Here is a 19,306-nt window from a genome sequence, read left to right on the forward strand (position 1 = left end):
TTCTTGTACAAAATCCTCCGCTTTCTGATAATCAGTAAAAAATTTTCTTTCTTCGTCATCTAAAAAAATTATCCGTGTTGCTGGGTAGCTCAATATAAATTTATAACCCTTTTCCCATAAGATTTTTTTCACTGAATTAAATTCCTTCCGCCTCTTCAAAAGGTCGTAACTTATATCAGGATAAAAAAGAACTCTTTTCCCTTCTATCATCAATGGCCCATTTCTCTTCCTGGCACCTTGAGCAGCTGCCTTCAAGATCTTTTCTTTATCTTGATATCTTAAACATTTTATCAAGATTGATCATGGATTTTGATCTTGTTGGGGCTTTGGTCTTAAAGCTCTATGAGCCCTTTCGATTTCAATTAACTGACTTCCCTCTTCCATTTCCAAGATTTCCGGGATCCATTTTTGAAAGAATTTTATTGAATCTTCTCCCTCTATACCTTCTTTAAGACCAACAATCTTAATATTGTTTCGTCTGCTGAAATTTTCGAGCACATCTACTTTTTCCAACAACTGTTTTCTTTCTGATGTCCAGGCAAGGATATTATTCTCCATCTTGTCCACTCTTTCAGTGGTGTCTCCCATTTTTTCTTCCAACTTTTTAAACTTTCTTATCCGTTTTCTTTCGTTTTTCCACCACCTTATCAAGCATAATCTTCACATTTCTAATATCTGTTTTTATTACTTTTAATTCATGCATTATTCGTATCAGGGCTTTTCTTATGTCTCCAGAAAGTTTTCCACCTTTAATTTCCTCCTGTTCTTCTTCTTCTTCATCTGTGTTTTCCAGAGAGTCTGATTCTACTTCCGATTCACTTTCAATTTCACTTCCAGTCGCAGTTGGAACTTGTAGTTTTGTTTGCACCTGTTTGTGCATACTTGTTCCTTCACGCATGCGCAGCGACCGCTGTTTCTTCTTAGAGACCATTGATATTGTCGCAGCCTCCTGCCCTGCACCATCGGAAGCGACATGTACTTCGCTGGGAAGAGATCCAACTTGAGTACGAGGCTCCGCCAAAACGGCCGGGCCTCTTTCCCCGCCAACTCGCGCTGTCTTCAAAGTAGTAATTCTCTTCTGTTTCTGTTTAGGAGGCATATCTAAAGATAGTCCTGAATTGTTTATAAGTAGTTTCTAGAAGGTATTTATTAACTCTTCTTCACTTAAACTTTGTTTCATTGGTTTTTACGGGAGAGCTGGATTTCCACATCTCGATCCTACGTCATCATGTGACGTCCCCCTTCTGTATCTCATCAATCAACATGCAAGATAACTCTAATCATCATTTTACGTAGTTTTCCATGGCTTTTCCTATTCTTCCTTGCAAATTGCTTAACTTCACATTCTTCCCACAGTGAAGTCTAGTTCTCATTTTCTTGAGCGTTCATTGAATCTACCTTTATCACTTTGCACACCTTTTTCTCTGCTGTTCACTTTCCTACACACCTTTGTTACCAGCAAACTTCTGCAGTAAACTTGCAAGTAAAAGGATTAAAAAACACGAAATGGAGAATTTCTCATTGCCTCCTAAACAACTTACTTAAAAGAGAGAAAAGCAATTTCTGAACTTGAAAAATTCTCAAGATATTTTACTCTGAATTTCTAGTGGCATTTTTAAATCCTGGATACATTCAGTAAGATTCAAAAGCAAAAATGGAACTTCTGTTTCTTGAACCCAATATAAAATAACACTATATTTCTACATACAATAAACAAAAGACACATTTTTCTTATACTTACTTGTATTTTTCAATACGGAAAAAGCACAGAGCTCTGTTTCCATACAGAATTTCATTGTCAGGACTGAAAGATATTGAAAATGAATGTAATTATTAACCCATAACTTAGAGTCAGTTGGACATGATAGAAATAAGACCTTCAGCAAGACTTAACTATGCTAAGACTGCTTTTTGTACTAATATTGTATTAGTTTTAAAGTATAAGCAAGGTAAATTTACAATGTTGAGATTGTCAATCATGTGGAATAACAGAGAAATGTTTCCTAAATAGCATCAGTTTTCATAACACAACACACAAATAAATCCCAGAAATGGCCCTGATGGACTTAACCAAGGTGGCTTAAAACTTGGTAGTGACATTGTTGATGCATCAGTTTTAATTTTCAAAGTTCACCATTATAGACTAGCAAATAATTAATGTAAGCCCTTCTTTTAAAGATAGAAAGCTGGAATTACCTTAAAATTGTCGCAGAAAAATATCAGATTCTAGGGAATTTATTTAGAACTGAAGACATTTGAGGCTATCTAGCAAAGTTAAAAATGTTTTCGTGAAAAGCAAATTCAAATTATATGAACAATTGTTTTGAAAAATAAATGTGAAAAACGTGCTGCAGATAAAGGGAAATTCATGTAGGGTTTTTGATAAGGAACCGCAGTGAAAGTTATTACACAAAATTTTTTACAGTTAAGATGGCGCTAAACAGCAACTCCTTTGCTTGCACCTTCAGAAACAGCTCTATTTCTATCTTTGATATCTTACTTTTCCTTTTCTTTAAAAGACTCTGACCTGGAGTTACACTCTGACTTTGGTACTTTGCGGGAATGGGACTAGCTCTCAGGGCCTCATGACTAGCTGCTTTTCGATATCCCAAGGACATGGCCTGGAAGACTAACACGCCTTCAGGGTGCTGGATTTTCGTGGCTATGGAGACATGCTGACTCTAGGCCGGTGCCCCTGACTGAAGAGTCACGGGAGAACACAGAACATTAGGAGCAGCAGGTTAGCTGCTGTGGGTTGTGTGTATAGAGAGCTTTCCTATCCCATAATTAGCTTGAAACTAACAGCATCATCATCACTCGATGCAAAGTGTTACCCTTCACAAACTTCTGTCACCTGCCCTGTCACATTCCCAAAAAGGAAATGTAGTATCACACTCTCTCTAGTTTGGACTTTACGTACTGTTAAAGTTTAAGGAAACTTTCTTGAACACATCTGACAAACTCTTTTCCATCCAGTCTTTTACTGTATGGGAGTCCCTGTCAATATGCAGAAAGTTAAAATCACCTATTATCACAACCTTTTGGCTCTTGAAACAGTTTGCAATCTCTCTACAAATTTGCTCCTCTAAATTCCATGGACTGTTCTAGTAGTTACCACCTGTTATGCCACTGGCATTTAGGGCAGCAATGAAGGTCCACCATCTCAGTCTGTCCTCGGCCATCTTCTCTATTGTGCCCTAGGGGTGGTTCAGGGTCCTCATTTCTGCCTCTATGGTATGTTGCCTAGTTGTCTTTGGTCTCCTGCTTTTCCTCCGCCCTTCAGGGATCCAATTAAGTGCTCTTTTGATGATGGAGTTGGTCTCTTGTCTCATCTTGATCTTAGTGGTGGTTAGGGCTCATTCAAATCCTGGGTGGAGACTCAGGAATACTGTCACACACAGGTATGGGATTCTTCAGTGCTGCTTCTGTAACAATTGTTTTTGACCAGTCAGGGTTGTGAGCCCTGAGCTGAACCCCGAACCTGAAGGACTGGTGCACCATTCTTAGCCTGGCCTCTATCTTTGTGACTTGTTTGGGATGGGTGACCTTACCGAGAGTCAAGGTACAAGGCTCTGTCATAGCCAACATAGCTCACCGGACTTCTGAAGCAGGCAAGCCTCCAAACCTTACAATGAAGTTGTGGTCTTTTTAGAGGCATGGACTGTTGAGTGGTTTGCAATATAATCCCATATGAGGTCATACCTTTCTTATTCCTCAGTTCTACACATAAACCCTCACTAGACCCAAATCATTCCTTCTGTACAGGTCCCACTTTCCCTGGAAGAGACCCAACGATCAAAAAAAAAAAAAAAAATCTGAAGCCTTCCTTCCTGCTTCGACTCCTTATCCATATGGTAAACAGTATGATCTTCCTAGTTCTGGCCCTACAAGCACGTGGCATGGGTATCAATTCTGGACTTGATCTGAGATGTCCCTGACCCTGGCACCCAGGAGGCAACAAACCAGCTGGGAATCTCATTCTCATCCACATAACCTCCTTTCTCTTCCCCTAACCTATTACTAGGTCCTGCATTGAAGAATAGTCAAGAAGTTTCAGCTGCTTGGCATTCAAGATGAAATTTCAGGGTACTTGGAAGAATATGATCAAACAGGCTGAACTCAACATGGTTCCCTTAAGAAGAGACCTTTTGCCTGACAGATCTGTTAGAATTTTTTCAGGAAGTAACAAGTAGGATAGACAAAGGAGATTCAATGGATGTTGTTTATTTGGACTTTCAGAAGACTTGTGACAAGGTGGTGCTTGAGGCTACTAAACAAGATAGAAGCCCATAGTATAATAGGAAAGGTACTAACATGGATAATAGATTGGCTGAGTGGCAAAAAGGCAAAGAGTGAGAATAAAAGGGGTCTTCTCTAGTTGGCTAAGTGACTAGTGGTGCTGGGTCTGCTACTTTCTGCATTATACTTTAATGATCTGGATGATGGAATTGATGACTTTGTGCCTAAGTTTGCAGATGGTACAAAGATAGGTGGATGAACAAGTAGTGTTGAGAAAGCAGGGAGTCTGCAGTGGGAGTTGAAACAGATTGGTAAGACGGGCAAAGTAGTAGCAGATGAAATACAATGCAGGGAAGTGTATCATCATTTACAGGCAATGGTCTGGTGCATATTTTTAACATTTATGCAATATTGTACAGGCATGATACATATCCCAATATTTTGTGCTTATTTTATGTAAATTTAACCCCAGCTATGGCTTCTAAGGTAAGTGCAAGTACCAGTGATGGTGTTAAATGTAAATATATAACAACTACAGCACTGAAGCAGGCCATCTCGGCCCTTCTAGTCTGTGCCAAATGCTTACTCTCACTGACCTGCACTCAGCCCATAACCCTTCATTCCTTTCCTGTCCATATACCTATCCTATCCATTGGTCCATATTGATCCAAGAGAAGGTTAAAATGCTGAAGAAAATGGACCAGGGTGCTTCTGTGCTTAAGCTATGAGACTTATAGGGCATTGGTTTGTCAGCTCTATATGATATAAAGTACCAAAGAAAAAACAATTTGCAATTCTATGCAAATAGTGATTCACTAAAGCAAATGAGCATTAGAAAATCTATTAAAGTTGGTAAGAGCACTGAGCATGATCGAGTGATGCTTGAATGGTTTCGCCAGCGTCGGAGTGATGGAGTCGACTTGTCAGGCAGTATGATAATGAACCAAGCTAAGCTGTTCCATAAAGAACTTAAATTAGAACATGCATGTGACTTAGTGAAGGATGGCTTCAAAGGTTTCAGAAGCGCCACAGAATTTCCATGCATAAAGCGTGTGGAGAAAAACAGTCTGCAAACCATGAAGGAGCTATTGAGTATGTAGATGAATTTGTGAAGCTCATAGCTGACGAAAAGCTCAATCCTGAGCAGCTGTATAATGCAAATGAAACTGTTATACTGGCAATGCACACCTAGGAAAAGAGCATCAGCAACAGAAGACAAAGAAGATCCCACACGATTCAAACAATCTCAGGACAGAGTTAACATTTTGGGGTGTTCCAACACAGCTGGTACTCACAGGTATAAACCACTGCTGATTGGAAAAAATAAATGCCCTAGGGCCTTGAAAGGTATTAAAATTTACCTAGTAACATATTGCGCAAATGAAAATAATTGGATTACCAGCATATTAGAGTGGGTTGAAAAATATTTTGTAGCAGAAGCCAGAGCACATGCACATCTGTAGTGCTATCCGAAGATTGCAAAATTCTTATTTTGGATAACTGTTCAGCTCGCCCCAAAGCTGAACTCCTGTATAAGAATAATGTTTTTACAGTGTATTTACCACCAAACTGTACATTGCTTATCCAACCCCAAGGCCAAGGAATACTCTAAAGGCCAAGTATTGCTCACTTTCCATGAAACATCTGTTAGATGAGGTGAATGCTGGCAACTCTGTACAGACATTTATTGAAGAATTTAACTTGAAGGATGTTCTTCGGTTCATTGCCTGAGAAGAAGGTAGAACCTTCAAAACTAAAGAATGGCTGGCCTAAGTTATGGCCTGCCTTGATGTTTGATAATGCGCCTGAAGAAAAGCTTGACAATGATCTTACATGATTTCGTTAACAAAGGAGAAAATAGTTGATCATGATTTGCTTGCATATACAAAAAGGGTTACAGGACCTGCTTTCAAAAATATAGCAAGTAGTTGGAGAAAATCTACGTGAGTGGATGATGAAACAGCTGTTGCACATTACCTTACAGACTTGGAAATTATAGACAGTGTTCCAAATGCTGATAAAACACAAGTGATGAAGATGGCAGCGATAGTGATGAAATGGATAATTTACTATTGACACATTCATTGAGTTATTGAGTGATTTAATCAAAGGGTTAGAGAAAAATACCTTCATAATGGAACAAGCGTTAATGAATTACTTGATGCAAGAAAAATTATACAGGGAGAGATGAAAACACATGAAACAACTTCATCTAGAAAAACAACATCCTTTGTAAGTACAGTAATTAATAAATTTATATTTAATGTTTAATTAGTAATCCTTTTTAAGTTTCCATAATCTATTTTTGCCATTAGGTATTGCGTGACCTCTTTTAATGCAGTAAGGCCTAAGAATTTTGCACAATGTTGTATTTGTCAACATGAAGCTGAGTGCAAGTTCTAAAATCTGGCAAGAGCAAAGGATGTTGGGAATAGTGAGGGTGGAGTGCCACAGGTGGGGTTTGGTATAGATGACAGAAAAGTGCTGGGGCAGTGGGGGGAGGGATGGAAGAGATTTCATACAGGGAGTGGTACAAGTGCAGGTGCAGACACACCCAGCCCAGAGACACTAGGCAAGCTCATTTCATTCTAAACAACTGGTTTACTTACAATTACAGAATATCTCTCTGGTGCTTCCTCCTCTCTCCCTTCCTTTTTTCCCAACCATGTCTCCCCCCCACCCTGCCCCCTTCTCACTCTTAGTCCACAATAGAGACCCATAACAAAATCAGGTTTATCATCATTCACGTATGTCATGAAATTTGCTTTTATTTTTGTGGCAACAGTAAAGTACAATACATAAAATTATTACAGTACTATGCAAAAGCCTTAGGCACCCTAGTTAAATATATGTGCCTCAAACTTTTACACAGTACTGTACTTTATTAGTGGGATAAAGGGATAGACTTCTCTGAATGAGGAGAGAATTCTGAAAATCAGAGGTGCAAAGGGACTTGGGAGCCCTAGTGCAGGAAAGATTTTCTGAAGGTTAACTTGCAGGCTGAGTCATTGGTAAAGAAGACAAATGCAATGTTAGCATTCATTTCAAGATAACTAGAACATAAAATCAAGGATGCAATGATGAGGCTTTAAGGTTTTAGCCACTTTTTATAGGAAAGATATTGTCAAGCTGGAGAGAGCACAAGAGAGGTTGGCCATACTGGATCTTTATTTCCTGGAGTGCAGGAGAATGAGAGCTGACATTACAGAAGCATATAAAATCAAGAAGTGTATGGATAAGGTGGACGGCCATGATCTTTTTTCCCCGGGGTTAGACAGTCTAAAATCAGAGAAATTTAAAGAAAGGAGAGATTTAAAAGAATCCTCAGAGGAATCTCCTTTGCACAGAGGGTAATGAGTACTTGGAATGAGCTGCCAGAGGAAGTGGTCGAGGCAGATACAAATTAAACAATTAAGAGGCATATAGACAGATAAATGGAGGGAAGGGTATTGAAGAATTATGGGCAGAATATGTAAAACTGGGACTAGCAGTGAAATTGTTGTAGTCAGCATGGACCAGTTGGGCCTGAAAGGTTATTTGCATACTATATTACTCTATGATTCTATGTTGGAAGCAGTTTAAAGACTTTCCTTCTTATATCTTGAATGGGAGCATAGGCAGGCTAGGAAAGGAGACAAGTAAAACATACAGGACTCTTATGGCTCTTCACAAGGAGAATCTTATAAAAATGAGGCAAAGTATTTCATATCAGAACAATAAGTCTTTGGACCTCAAAGGGTGTTAGAAGCAGAGTCTTTAAATATTTTAAAGTAAAATTTGATAGACTTGATAAGCAAAGGAGAGAAAGATTACTGAGGTAGGTGGGAATGCAGAATTGAGATTACCTGTTGATCATTGTGGATCTATGAAATGGCACAGCAGTACTGATTCTAATTCAAATGAGCAGATAAATTACTGGGCATTTCCTTTTAAAGTGACCTACCATAAATCAATTGCCCTGGAGTACCACTTCAAAGCAGCTTCATAGTCTTTCCTTTTAAATTCCTCATTGCCCCTTTCTTTATAGGCTTCACTTTCCTGAAATGACGAACAGAATTAAGATTTTGATTATTATGCAAACTTAGTAGAGAGGCACATGAAGGAAATGTAATAAATAAATTTCAGCAAAAAAAAATTAAAGTTCAATATCCTGCAGCATAAAATCTTGTAACAAAATCTGTTTCTGTTTCCACGTACCATAGCATCTCTGTTTGGCACTAAATTAGGAATATTTTCAGGGCACATAAACAGCTTAATAAAATATGCATCTGCAAGGAAAAACAAAGAGGTAAAATAAGCATTGCCCTTTTAAAACCTGAACAATGATGGCAGAGACAAAAAAACATGGCTGGATTACTGAGGTTAATACTGGGTACCACATGAACAAAGACGTAAAGGTCTGAAAAGAGATATAGAGTTTAACAAGAGGTAAGAGATTGGAAAAATTAGAATCATTGACTCTGCAACAGAGAAAATTGAGGGCCAACCTAACAAAGATTTTCATCTTTGATGAAATAAGTAGATACAGGCAAAAGATCAAGGTAAGAGATAAGAGGAATATTTTTACTCAATGACTAAAAAGATGCAATAATAAGCAGTAAGAGTAGTACACAAATTTCAAATGATAAAACATCTTAGGCCACTTCATTTCTATTTTGTTACTATCGCACACTTCCTTGAAACAGTAAATGCAACTCTGTCAATATACATCTCTGACATTCATTACCACAGTTCCCAAACACCCCTTAAAAATGGTCATCCTTACCTAAAAAACCCACCCAATCTCTCCAAAATTTTCCTGTTCCCTCTCTTCGTGCTCTAAATCTGTGTTCATGTTCCGTGTGATTCAGCATTCAGCCACACTGCCTGGCTGCCCACTATGCTCATGTCAACCACCTAAACAAATCCCACTTTCCAGCACCAAACCTGTTGATTCAGGTATTCTTCTAGATACTTCTTAAATGTTACATGATTCAGCCGCTCAAGATACTGCATTTCAAGTATCTTTGGAGTGAACAAATTCTTCCTCAGATCTCCCTTGAACTATTATATAGTTATATGCTATAAATATTTTATATTTCTCTGATTACTTACATTGAAAACACCCAATTGCAATAGCTGCCTTTCTTGAATGTTCTGCTCCTGAATTCACCTCCACTTGCAAATTGTTAAGTTCTTTTGTTTTTTCTATCATAGCAATAGCATCATCCAGGTCACAATTATTCTGTAGAAAGAAAAAGAACACAATTTTTAATCTCCTCCCATTTTTGAAGTGTTCATTCCAAATGAACTAACATAAAATCAAATGAAATACCAAAAATATCACACAAGAAAGACCACTGCACTTTGTGATCAGTGATCACTTAAGATAAGTGATCATCTTGTTGTGTAAACAAAAGCATTAAAGGAGATGAGAGGCTGAGAAGACAAAAATTTGAGGACTTAACAGCCAAGTTCAAGGTCAGGGCAGCTGATGGCATGGATGGGCTGCCACTAATAGCAAGAATGCATATAAGTTGTCAGAGTTATAGATAATTAAATCTTTAGGATGGGAGGTGGGGCTGTAGAACTTGCTGTGAGTTCAAATACAAGAAGCTCGACAAGTTAGGCAGCAATACCTAATAGGATAGGTAGATAGATAAATAGATAGATAGATAGGTATGTGTTTTAAAATTAAAACACCAAATAATCTTTATGAAACATCAGAAAAATGATTTATTTTATTTATGATTTTGCTAATCTTCCAGCATTAAATTTATATTTTTCTGTATACAGTAGAAAATATATTCAAACAAGAGCAAATCTGCAGATGCTGGAAATCCAAGCAACATAAACAAAATGCTGGAGGAACTCAGCAAGCCAAGCAACATCTACGGAAAGGAGTACAGTTGATGTTTTGGGCTGAGACCCTTCAGCATGACTGGAGTAAAAAAGATGAGTAGTGGATGTAAAAGGTGGGGGGAGGGAGAAACATAAGGTGTTAGGTTAAACTGGGAGGGGGAGGGATGAAGTAATTAGTGAGAGATACAGGGCTGGAGAAGGAGGAAATCTAATGGGAGAGGACAGAAGGCCATGGAAGAAAGAAAAGAGTGGAGGAGCACCTGAGGGAAGTGATAGCCGGGCAAGGAGGTAAGAGAGGGAAAAGTGGATGGAGGATGACCATATGGACATAGCTCCATGATAGTTTTGTTTAAACAGTTGAACAAAAGTTGAACAAGTTGAACAAAATATTGCATTAACTTTTAATAGCTTTTTTACTTACCTCATCTACTTTATCCCATAAATCCAATAAACAAGTCAGAAATGCTAGAGAGTCCTACAAAAGAAAAGTTGAAATGTAATTGGAGCTCCCCAATTTTTTTGGAAAAACTTTAAAAACAAAATTAACAGTTGAATTCAGAAAGTGCTTCAGTGTAAATAAACATATGCATTCTGCAAAATGCCATACTATCAAGCCAGGGCTGTTAATCAACAAGTCATGAAATATTATACCGGTACCTTAAGTATGATCGAGCTATTTATTTATTTGTTTGTTTATTAATTATTTAGAGATAGAGTGCAGAACAGGCCCTTCCAGCCCAATGAGCTACACCACCCAACAACCACCATACACTATTTATCACTGGCCTAGTCACAGGACAACTTACAATGACCAATTAACCTACTAATCAGTACGTCTTAGGCTGTGGGAGGAAACCAGAACACCTGAAGCAAACCTACATGATTCATGGGGGAGATAGTACAAACTCCTCATAGATAGCACCAGAATTGAACTCCGAGCTCTGTAATGCCCCAAACTGTAATACCGTCATGCTAACTGCTAAGTTACTGTGACACATAATGCTTTACTAAAGCAGTCTTTTAGATGAACTTAAAAAATTCCCATGGAACAGCAGCACAAGAAAATGTCCTGCTGCTCTGGAAAATTTATTTCACAATTAATCAGTACCATGATTTATCCGTTTTGCTAATGGAGAAACGTGCTTCTACGAGAAGAAACTAGACTTTCAGAATATCAAGTAACAAACTTTCATTCTTCCTACATGGACATCAACTGCAGTGTAACACAGACTACATTTTCTCAACTAACACTCATGAACAACTCACCAAGGTGTATCAATGGATAATATTCAAGTGGGTCACTAGGAAATTTTCCCATTCTGCACTGTAATTTTTTAAGTGAACTGTGCCTGTTATCAATTCATTCAATCTCAGGGTATATATATCACAGGCAAGACCAACAATTATGGTCTGAGATATAACTAAATGCTTTGCTCATAATATTTCAGAGAACAGTTATAGACAATCAACCACACAGTCACAGGACAATACCATATACTGGTTTCCTCCCCATGATATTATTAGGGCAAGCCCAGCTAACTTTTTATACTGGCTTTACTCCACCTCCCCCAATAGCAAAGACTACAAAGAAAGATAATCATATTACTATGACTTGCAGGGCCACAGCATAAGCATCCATATCATGGCCCTGGGATTCTGATTGCTGATCTTATTATTGCCATTCACTGTGCCATTTGACCTACCAATGGAAGGATCCGTGACTTTTTGATGGATACACACAATATGTAACTGTTTCTTTCCACTGAAATTAATTCATGAAAATTCCCACAAGAATAATTATAGTTTTGGACACTTTTGCTGCTATCCAACCACTTATTACCAACACCTCCATTTTCCATTCCTTCTTGGGAGAAGTATATAATTCACAAGAAATGCCTACTGCTGCACAAAAGCACCAGGATGAATCTGTTTACATTTATTCATTAAGTTTAAATATATGAGCAAAATACTTTGCCAACTATCAAAATGCTCAGTTTAAAGAAATGCACTTACACTGTGTTTCCTTATTGCATGGAGCACTTCTTCTAAGAGTTCAATATCTCGCAGCTTTATCAAATTCAATTCAAAAATATCGTAATTCCTGAAAGTAAATTTAAGGAAGAAGATCTCCTAATATATAAGCTTTAGTTTACTAATATAGTTTACTATACTGATATCAATACCATAAAATACTGAATAATGTTTGCGGGACCTTGCCAAGACCCATATTCAGGCATAGTTACCTGCATTATAATCATGACAGCAAGGCTACAAGTAATTGAACAGAATATTAAATTATCAGGAAGACATGGCAGGAGCTTACAAAACTTTATTTTTCCTCCTATTTCTATTTTAAATTAGAGCAATTGCTTGCTATTCTGCCAGCATTAACAAACTGCACTCAGCAAATGACAAGCACTATTTTTGATACTGTGCAAAAGCCTTAGGCATGTATGTAGTTAGGGTGCCTAAGACTTTTGCACAGTACTGTAGTCATCTTAAGTATTGCATTGTACTACTGCCACAAAAAAAACACAAATGTCATGGCATGTGAGTGATGATAAACCTAATCTTGATATGGGTTTCTGTGTGCACTGAGATGGGAAGGAGGTAGGGAGAGGGGAATCACAGTTGGGAACAAGGAAAGTAAGAGGGGAAGAGAGTGGGCAGCACCACAGAAACATTCAATAAATCAAATGTTTGGAATCAAATAACCCCGCCTGGTCCCCCAGAGTTGGGTGTGTCTGCACCCACACCACCCTCTGCCACTTGTCCCACGTGCTCCCAGAGAGCTCTACCTTCGCCACTCCCAACATCCTTTGCTCCCACCAGATTTACAAACTTGCTCTCCACTCCACATTGACAAATACAGTACTGTATAAAAGTCTTAGGCACCCGAGCTATCTATATCTATCTCTCTCTCTCTCTAATGTATATACACCCACACACAAAATAAATTTTACATATATACACTTAAGACTTTTGCACAGTACTGTATTGATATGCATCACATTATCAAGAGCACATGAAGGCCTGAATGATTAAATAAACTGGGCCAGAAAAACACAAAGACTTACTCTGGATCTAGGAATTTGGCTGCGATAGCCCACTCTAGATAGCGATCATGTTTTTTCTTCTGAACGAATAAATAGGGCCATAAGATGTGCAGTTTTATCATATGCCAACGCTGGTAAAAAAGTACATGAATTGTCTGAATGTCAGAACACCAGATCTCAGCTGTTTCCACTGAAAGAAGGGGAAGAAAAAACAAAGCATATAAAAATGCATTTTATGTTTACCATGTTATATCTGAATGTGCTACTGCATCTGGGTTACATTCCTTGAGCAATGAAAGACCCCCATAGACTTTATGAATAACCTATTTATGTACATGACTGAACTGAAAACACATAACAAAAGGTGTTAATTATATAACTCCTTCAGCCAATCAGTGGAGTGATGGGTCCAAGGGAACTTCATACATTCATCTTTGCCCCACATCTGGTTAACAAAACAATATCCCTAATGCTAAAATTAGGATTTAGACTAGAGAACAAAGTGAGGCACATTGTTCAATAAAGAAGAAAAATTATACCAATCCTGTCTTCAGACATAATCTAAATTCCAAAGCAGCATCCATCATCACAGACCCCCACCACTCAGGACATCCTTTCTTCTCACAGCTGCTATCAAGAAGAGGGTACAGGAGCCTCAGGAATCACACCACCAGGTTCAGGAACAGTTATTACCCCTCAATCATCAGGCTCCTGAACCAGTGGGGATAACTTCACTCAACTTCACTTGCCCCATCATTAAAATGTTTCCACAACCTACAGACTCAGTTTCAAGGACTCTTCAACTCATGTTTTCAATATTTATTAATTATTATTACTTACTTTCTTTTGTATTTGCAGTTTGTTGTCTTTTGCACACTGGGTTAGTGCAGTCTTTCATTGATTCTATTATGAATTTATTAAGTATGCCCGCAGGAAGATGAATATTATTATTGTATATGATGCCAACAAGTTTTTGAGTTCGATTAGGAGTATGTCTCTTGTCCATTTTGTATGCTTCTGTTGGAATCCCATTAACGTCTCGGGCTTTATGGCATTTCAGCTTGGAAATAGTGGCTTTGACCTCGTCTAAAGAGTTGGTGGGCCATCAAACTTAAGCCTGACATGTTGGGGAATCATTTCAATGGATGCTTCTTGTACTTGATGATTATCCCTGAAAAGGCTCTTGTAGTGATCTGTCCTTCATCTCATGATGGCCTCCTTGTCTGTCAGCAGGCTGGAGCCATTCAGTGAGCATAGAGAGACTTTAATCTGACGAGTCGGACAATATATTACGTGCAGCGATTTAAGAAGGCTCAAGTATTGCTGGTGTCCGCATAGTGCTGCGTTTGTTCTGCTAGGGCAGTCCACCAATTTTTTTGCATCTGTCTCAGTTTGGCTTGGTAGGTGCAGCATGCAGCTCTGTTTTCTGCCTTGGCCACTTGGTCATCGGGTCTAGACAGCACCACATGATGGGATGAGCGTTTCTTCTAGAGTAGGTTCCAGATTTCAACATTGTTTTCATCAAACCAGTCTTTGTTTCTTCTTGAGGAATACCCAACTACCTCGACAGCCGCATCTTGGATGGCAGTCTTCAGGTGCTCCCATTTCTTTCCTGTGTCAGAGTCTGCGCTTGGGGTGCCTTTGCTGTCCAGTTTCTCCCTTAGTTTGATTGGGAATACATTTTGGAGGCCTAAGAGCTTATCCACCTGGAGTCTCTTTGAGCGTGGTTGCCTTCTCCTTATTGTTGGCTTGATAGCCAGTCTGACTTTTGCCCTGACCCATCTGTGCTCCGTATAACAGCTTGCGCTCGGCATGACCCAGGTGTATAGAACATACGACACATGCTTTTGTCACAAGAGGATACAGTCCAGGAGGTGCCACTGTTTGGATCAGGGGGTGTCTCCAGGTCGTCTTGAACCTGGCTTTCTGTTGAAATCGCATATTTGTTATAACCAGGCCTAATTCTGTGCAGAGCTCCAGGAACATCCTCCCATTGCGGCTGCAGTTTCCAACGCCATGATCATCTAAGACTCCCAGTCATACCCTGACATCTCTACCCACTCTGGCATTGAAGTTGCCTAGAACAATGACCTTATCTGCCTTATATTTCCAATAGGAAGGAGCTCAGCTCCCTGCTCACACACGGTTGGGAGAAAGTTCAGTCCCAAATGACCTATGCAACACTGTACTTGTCTCCCTGTACAAGAAAAAATGTGAGAAATTGGAGTGTTCAAACTACAGAGGCATTACCCTACTGTCCTCTGCCGGGAAGATCCTCGCCATAATTCTCTTGGACAGAATCATCCCTACTATTGCCGAATGCAACTTCACAGAGAATCATTGCAGATTCAGAGCGAACAGAGGTACATCCGACATGATCTTCATCCTGCGCCAAAGATAGGAGAAGTGTCGTGAACAGAACATGGGACTGTGTGTGGCGTTCACTGACCTGACTAAGGCCTTTGATACAGCCGCAAAGGCCTCTGGGAGATCCTGTTGAAGCTTGGCTGTCCCCCGAAATTCCTCACTATCCTGCAGAAGGTCCACAAAGGTCAAAGTGGTGAGGTTAAACACAACGATGACCTGTCTGACCCACTCCCCATCAGTATCGGCATGTAACAAGGCTGTGTTTTGACACTAACACTCTTTTCCATCTTTTTTCAACATGATGTTACAGGAAGTGAAAACGACCACCTCGGACAGCATCTACATTCAGTTCTGCACTGACGGAAATAACTTCAACCTCCGCCGCATTCTTGCCCAAACAAAAACCAGACAAGAACCCATTCTCCAGCTACTATATACAGACGACCGTGTTCTTCTCACACACACAAAGGACGTGCTACAGGCTACAGTCACTCAGTTTGCCAAGGCCGCAGGGGTTTTCCGGTTAACGGTCAGTCTGAAGAAAACATGGTCCTCCATCAGAAGCCCCCCTCGTGGTGTTTACAACCCACCTCAGATCACCATTGACAACCACTTTCACCATGATTGTGCAGTTCACCTGTCTGGGCAGTATCATCTCCAACAACGTTATAGTAGTAAAGGACGTTGACAATCAACTTGCCAGAGCCAGCAGTGCCTTCAGGCGCCTCCAAAAATGTGTGTGGAAGAGCCATCAGCTGCGCCTGTCCACAAAAATCCGGGTGTACAGGACTGCCGTCATCGCAAGACTGCTATATGGCTCCAAAGCCTGGGTCTTGTATCGCAAGCAAATCCAGTTGCTCGAGCACTTTCATCAGCGCTGCTTCCGCTCCATCAGCTGGTAGGATCGTATCTCCAACAACGAAGGCTCAACTTCCAAGCATTGAAGCCACTTTGCTGCTCAAGAAGCTCCACTGGTCAGGCCATGTGTCTCACACGGACAACTCCAGGTTACTGAAAGCAATACTCTATGGAGAACTCTCTCAGGGCAAGAGAGATGGTAGTGTCCCGCGCAAGAGGTACAAAGACCAACTTAAACAGCAGCTCTCTCAGGCAAATATCGAGGTCAATGAGTGGCAGCAGCTAGCCTGTGACAAACCACTGGTCCACGGCGCAGCCAAGAATTTTGAGGAATCCAGAAGAGTGACTGCTGAAAAGAAGAGGAGACACAGGAAGGATCCTAATACCTAAGCGCCCACATCCTAGCAGTTCCCGTATCCCTACTGCTCCAGAGTCTGCAGATCCCGAATCGGCCTCTACGGTCACCAACAATCATGCCATCACTCCTAAGACTCTTTTTCCTTCCTGATCTTCGCAAGTGAAGAACCAGCCATCATAATTACTTTGAACTTCAAAATATATACACTTTACAGCAGAGTCCAGGGTGAAAGGACAACACTTTTTTCCACTTGACCAATGCAGAAATTAGAAACTGAGTTGCAGCTGATGAGATCCAGCACCCCGAGTTCAACCCTGGCCTGCAGTAATGTCTGTGTGGAATTTACATGCTATCCCTACGTGAGGTTAGGATTTTTCTGCATGATCAAATTTTCTCCCATATCCCAAAGTCATGGCAGGTTAATTGGCCACTCTAAATAGCCCTTAGTGCAGCAAATTTAGTGGGAATGGCAACTCGGAAAATTAATGAAGGAATGAAATTGCCTTGTGACCCAGCATGTACTCAACAGACTAAATGTCTTAAACACAAAACACACTGCAGATGCTGTGGTCAAATCAACACATACAAACAAGCTGGAGGATCTCAGCAGGTCGGGCAGCATCCGTGGAAACGAACAGTCAATGTTTCAGGCCGAGACCCTTCGTCAGGACTGAAGAAGGAGGGGGCAGAGGCCTCATAAAGGTGGGGGGAGGGTGGGAGGAAGGCTGGTAGGTAGAGGAAAGATCAAGGGGTAGGGGAGGGGAAGCAGGGAGGGGATAGGCAGGAAAGGTGAAGAAGGAATGTAAGGGGAAAGCACTATGGGTAGTAGATGACTAAATATCTTATTCTGTGTCCTAAGCAAATATGGAAATAATCTAGCTGGGCTTCCCACAAGCATTCAGATTCTCAACTAATTCTTCAGATGAGCTTTTCTAGTCTAAAGTAATGTTTCAAACTTATATAAATTATAAATATGGTTTCAAAAGTGATAAGTAATCAAGTAGACTATTTTTTGAAAGTCAAAGAAATGAAAGAAATACAATCTGCCTAATCAAAATCAAACTGAACAATTATTCACTACATACACAGATAATTTCTTATGGGAAGATGGTGATGTGGGTTTGCACAATACCTAATGACTTCTGCAGGAAGTGCATCCAACTTCAGCTACTGACAGATAAGGTCAAGGAACTGGAGCTGGAGCTGGATGTACTCAGGACCATCCAGGAGGCTGAAAATCTCAAAGAGAATACATTTACACCCAGAGTTCAGGCTTCAGATAGCACATGGGTGACCACTAGGAGAAGTAAGGGGAGTAAACGGTCCGTGCAGGGTTCCCTTGTGGCCATTCCTCTCTGCAACAAGTATATCCTTTGGCTACTGCGGGAGGTGGGGGGGGGGGGGGGGGGGGATAACTTATCAGTGTCAGAGCACAGCAACAGCAGTCAGGCTAGTGGCACTGTGGCTGGCTCTGAGCCTAGGTAGGAAAGGGTAAAGTAAGGTAGAGCGATAGTGCTAAGAGGCTTGATATTGAGGGGGGCAAACAGGAAATTCTACCCACAAATGAGGCACCAGGATGGTACGCTGCCTCCCAGATGCTAGGGTCACGGATGTCACAGAGCAGCTGCAGAATATTCTCAAGAGGGTGGGTGAGCAGCAGGAGGTCATGGTGCACATTGGCACCAATGACAAGGGTAGAAAGGGGAAGGGGTCCTGCTCAGTGAGTATAGGGAATTAGTGAAGAGGCTGAACAGCAGAACCTCTAAGGTAGTAATCCCTGCATTACTCTCAGTACTACATGCTAGTCAGAGCAGGAATAGGATAATCGTACAGATGAATGAGTGGCTAAGGAACCGGTGCAGGGGGCAGAGTATCAGATTTCTGGATCATTGGGATCTCTTCAGAGGAAGCCAAGACCTGTAGAAAATGAACCGGTTACACATGAACCTGAGGGGGACCAGTATCATCGAGGTCTTGGGGAAGGTTTAAACCAATTCGGCAAGGGTAATGCAATCAGACTGATAGGGCTGAGGATGGGGCAGTTGGCATACAAGTAGATGCAGTATGTAGTAAGACTGAGGAAAGACAGGCAGATGATAGGGCAAAATTGCAGTCCATGGGATGAGTTGAAGTATAACTTGGGAGCAAAATCAAAAAGGGTGATGAATACAGGACTGAAGGTGTTATTAGTACCTGCTGAAGGGTTTTGGCCTGAAACATCAACTGTACTTTTTCATAAATGTTGCCTGGCTTGCTGAGTTCTTCCAGCATTTTGTGTGTGTTGCTGAAGGTGTTATATTTGAATGCATGTAATATACGGAATAAGGTAACATAGTTAGAGATTGGCAGGTATAATGTTGTGGGCATCACGAGTTGTGTGAAAGAAGACTATATTTGGGAGCTTAATATCTGAAAATATCTTTGGGATATCCCAAAGATAAAGAAGCATTCTAAGGGGAGGTTGAAGCAATTGTGGCTGAAAAGAGAAGTCAAAGACTCCATAAAAGGAAAATAAGGACATAAAATATGACAAATATTAGTGGGAAATTAGAAGATTGGAAGTTTTTAAAAACCAACAGAAGGCAAC

At 40.3% G+C, this 19,306-nt stretch overlaps 1 protein-coding gene across 4 annotated transcripts in view; it reads right to left on the reverse strand.

Moving 5' to 3' along the window:
- The window catches only part of ttc3 (tetratricopeptide repeat domain 3), a 177,868-nt gene that overhangs the window by 141,741 nt on the left and 16,821 nt on the right, over window positions 1–19,306 (reverse strand). For all 4 annotated transcript variants that reach the window (XR_012098877.1, XM_073044993.1, XM_073044992.1 and 1 more), the window contains exons 4-10: window positions 13,158–13,326; window positions 12,094–12,181; window positions 10,502–10,555; window positions 9,334–9,463; window positions 8,437–8,507; window positions 8,183–8,277; window positions 1,742–1,804 (exon numbers count right to left, since the gene is read on the reverse strand). Coding sequence is in view for 3 of the 4 variants with exons in the window: in XM_073044993.1 (XP_072901094.1) it covers window positions 1,742–1,804; window positions 8,183–8,277; window positions 8,437–8,507; window positions 9,334–9,463; window positions 10,502–10,555; window positions 12,094–12,181; window positions 13,158–13,326 (670 nt within the window). In the remaining variant the exon portion in view is untranslated. The remainder of the gene's footprint in view (window positions 1–1,741; window positions 1,805–8,182; window positions 8,278–8,436; window positions 8,508–9,333; window positions 9,464–10,501; window positions 10,556–12,093; window positions 12,182–13,157; window positions 13,327–19,306) is intronic.

This window comes from Hemitrygon akajei, chromosome 5 (assembly GCF_048418815.1).
Source record: "Hemitrygon akajei chromosome 5, sHemAka1.3, whole genome shotgun sequence".
Lineage (NCBI taxonomy): Eukaryota > Metazoa > Chordata > Chondrichthyes > Myliobatiformes > Dasyatidae > Hemitrygon > Hemitrygon akajei.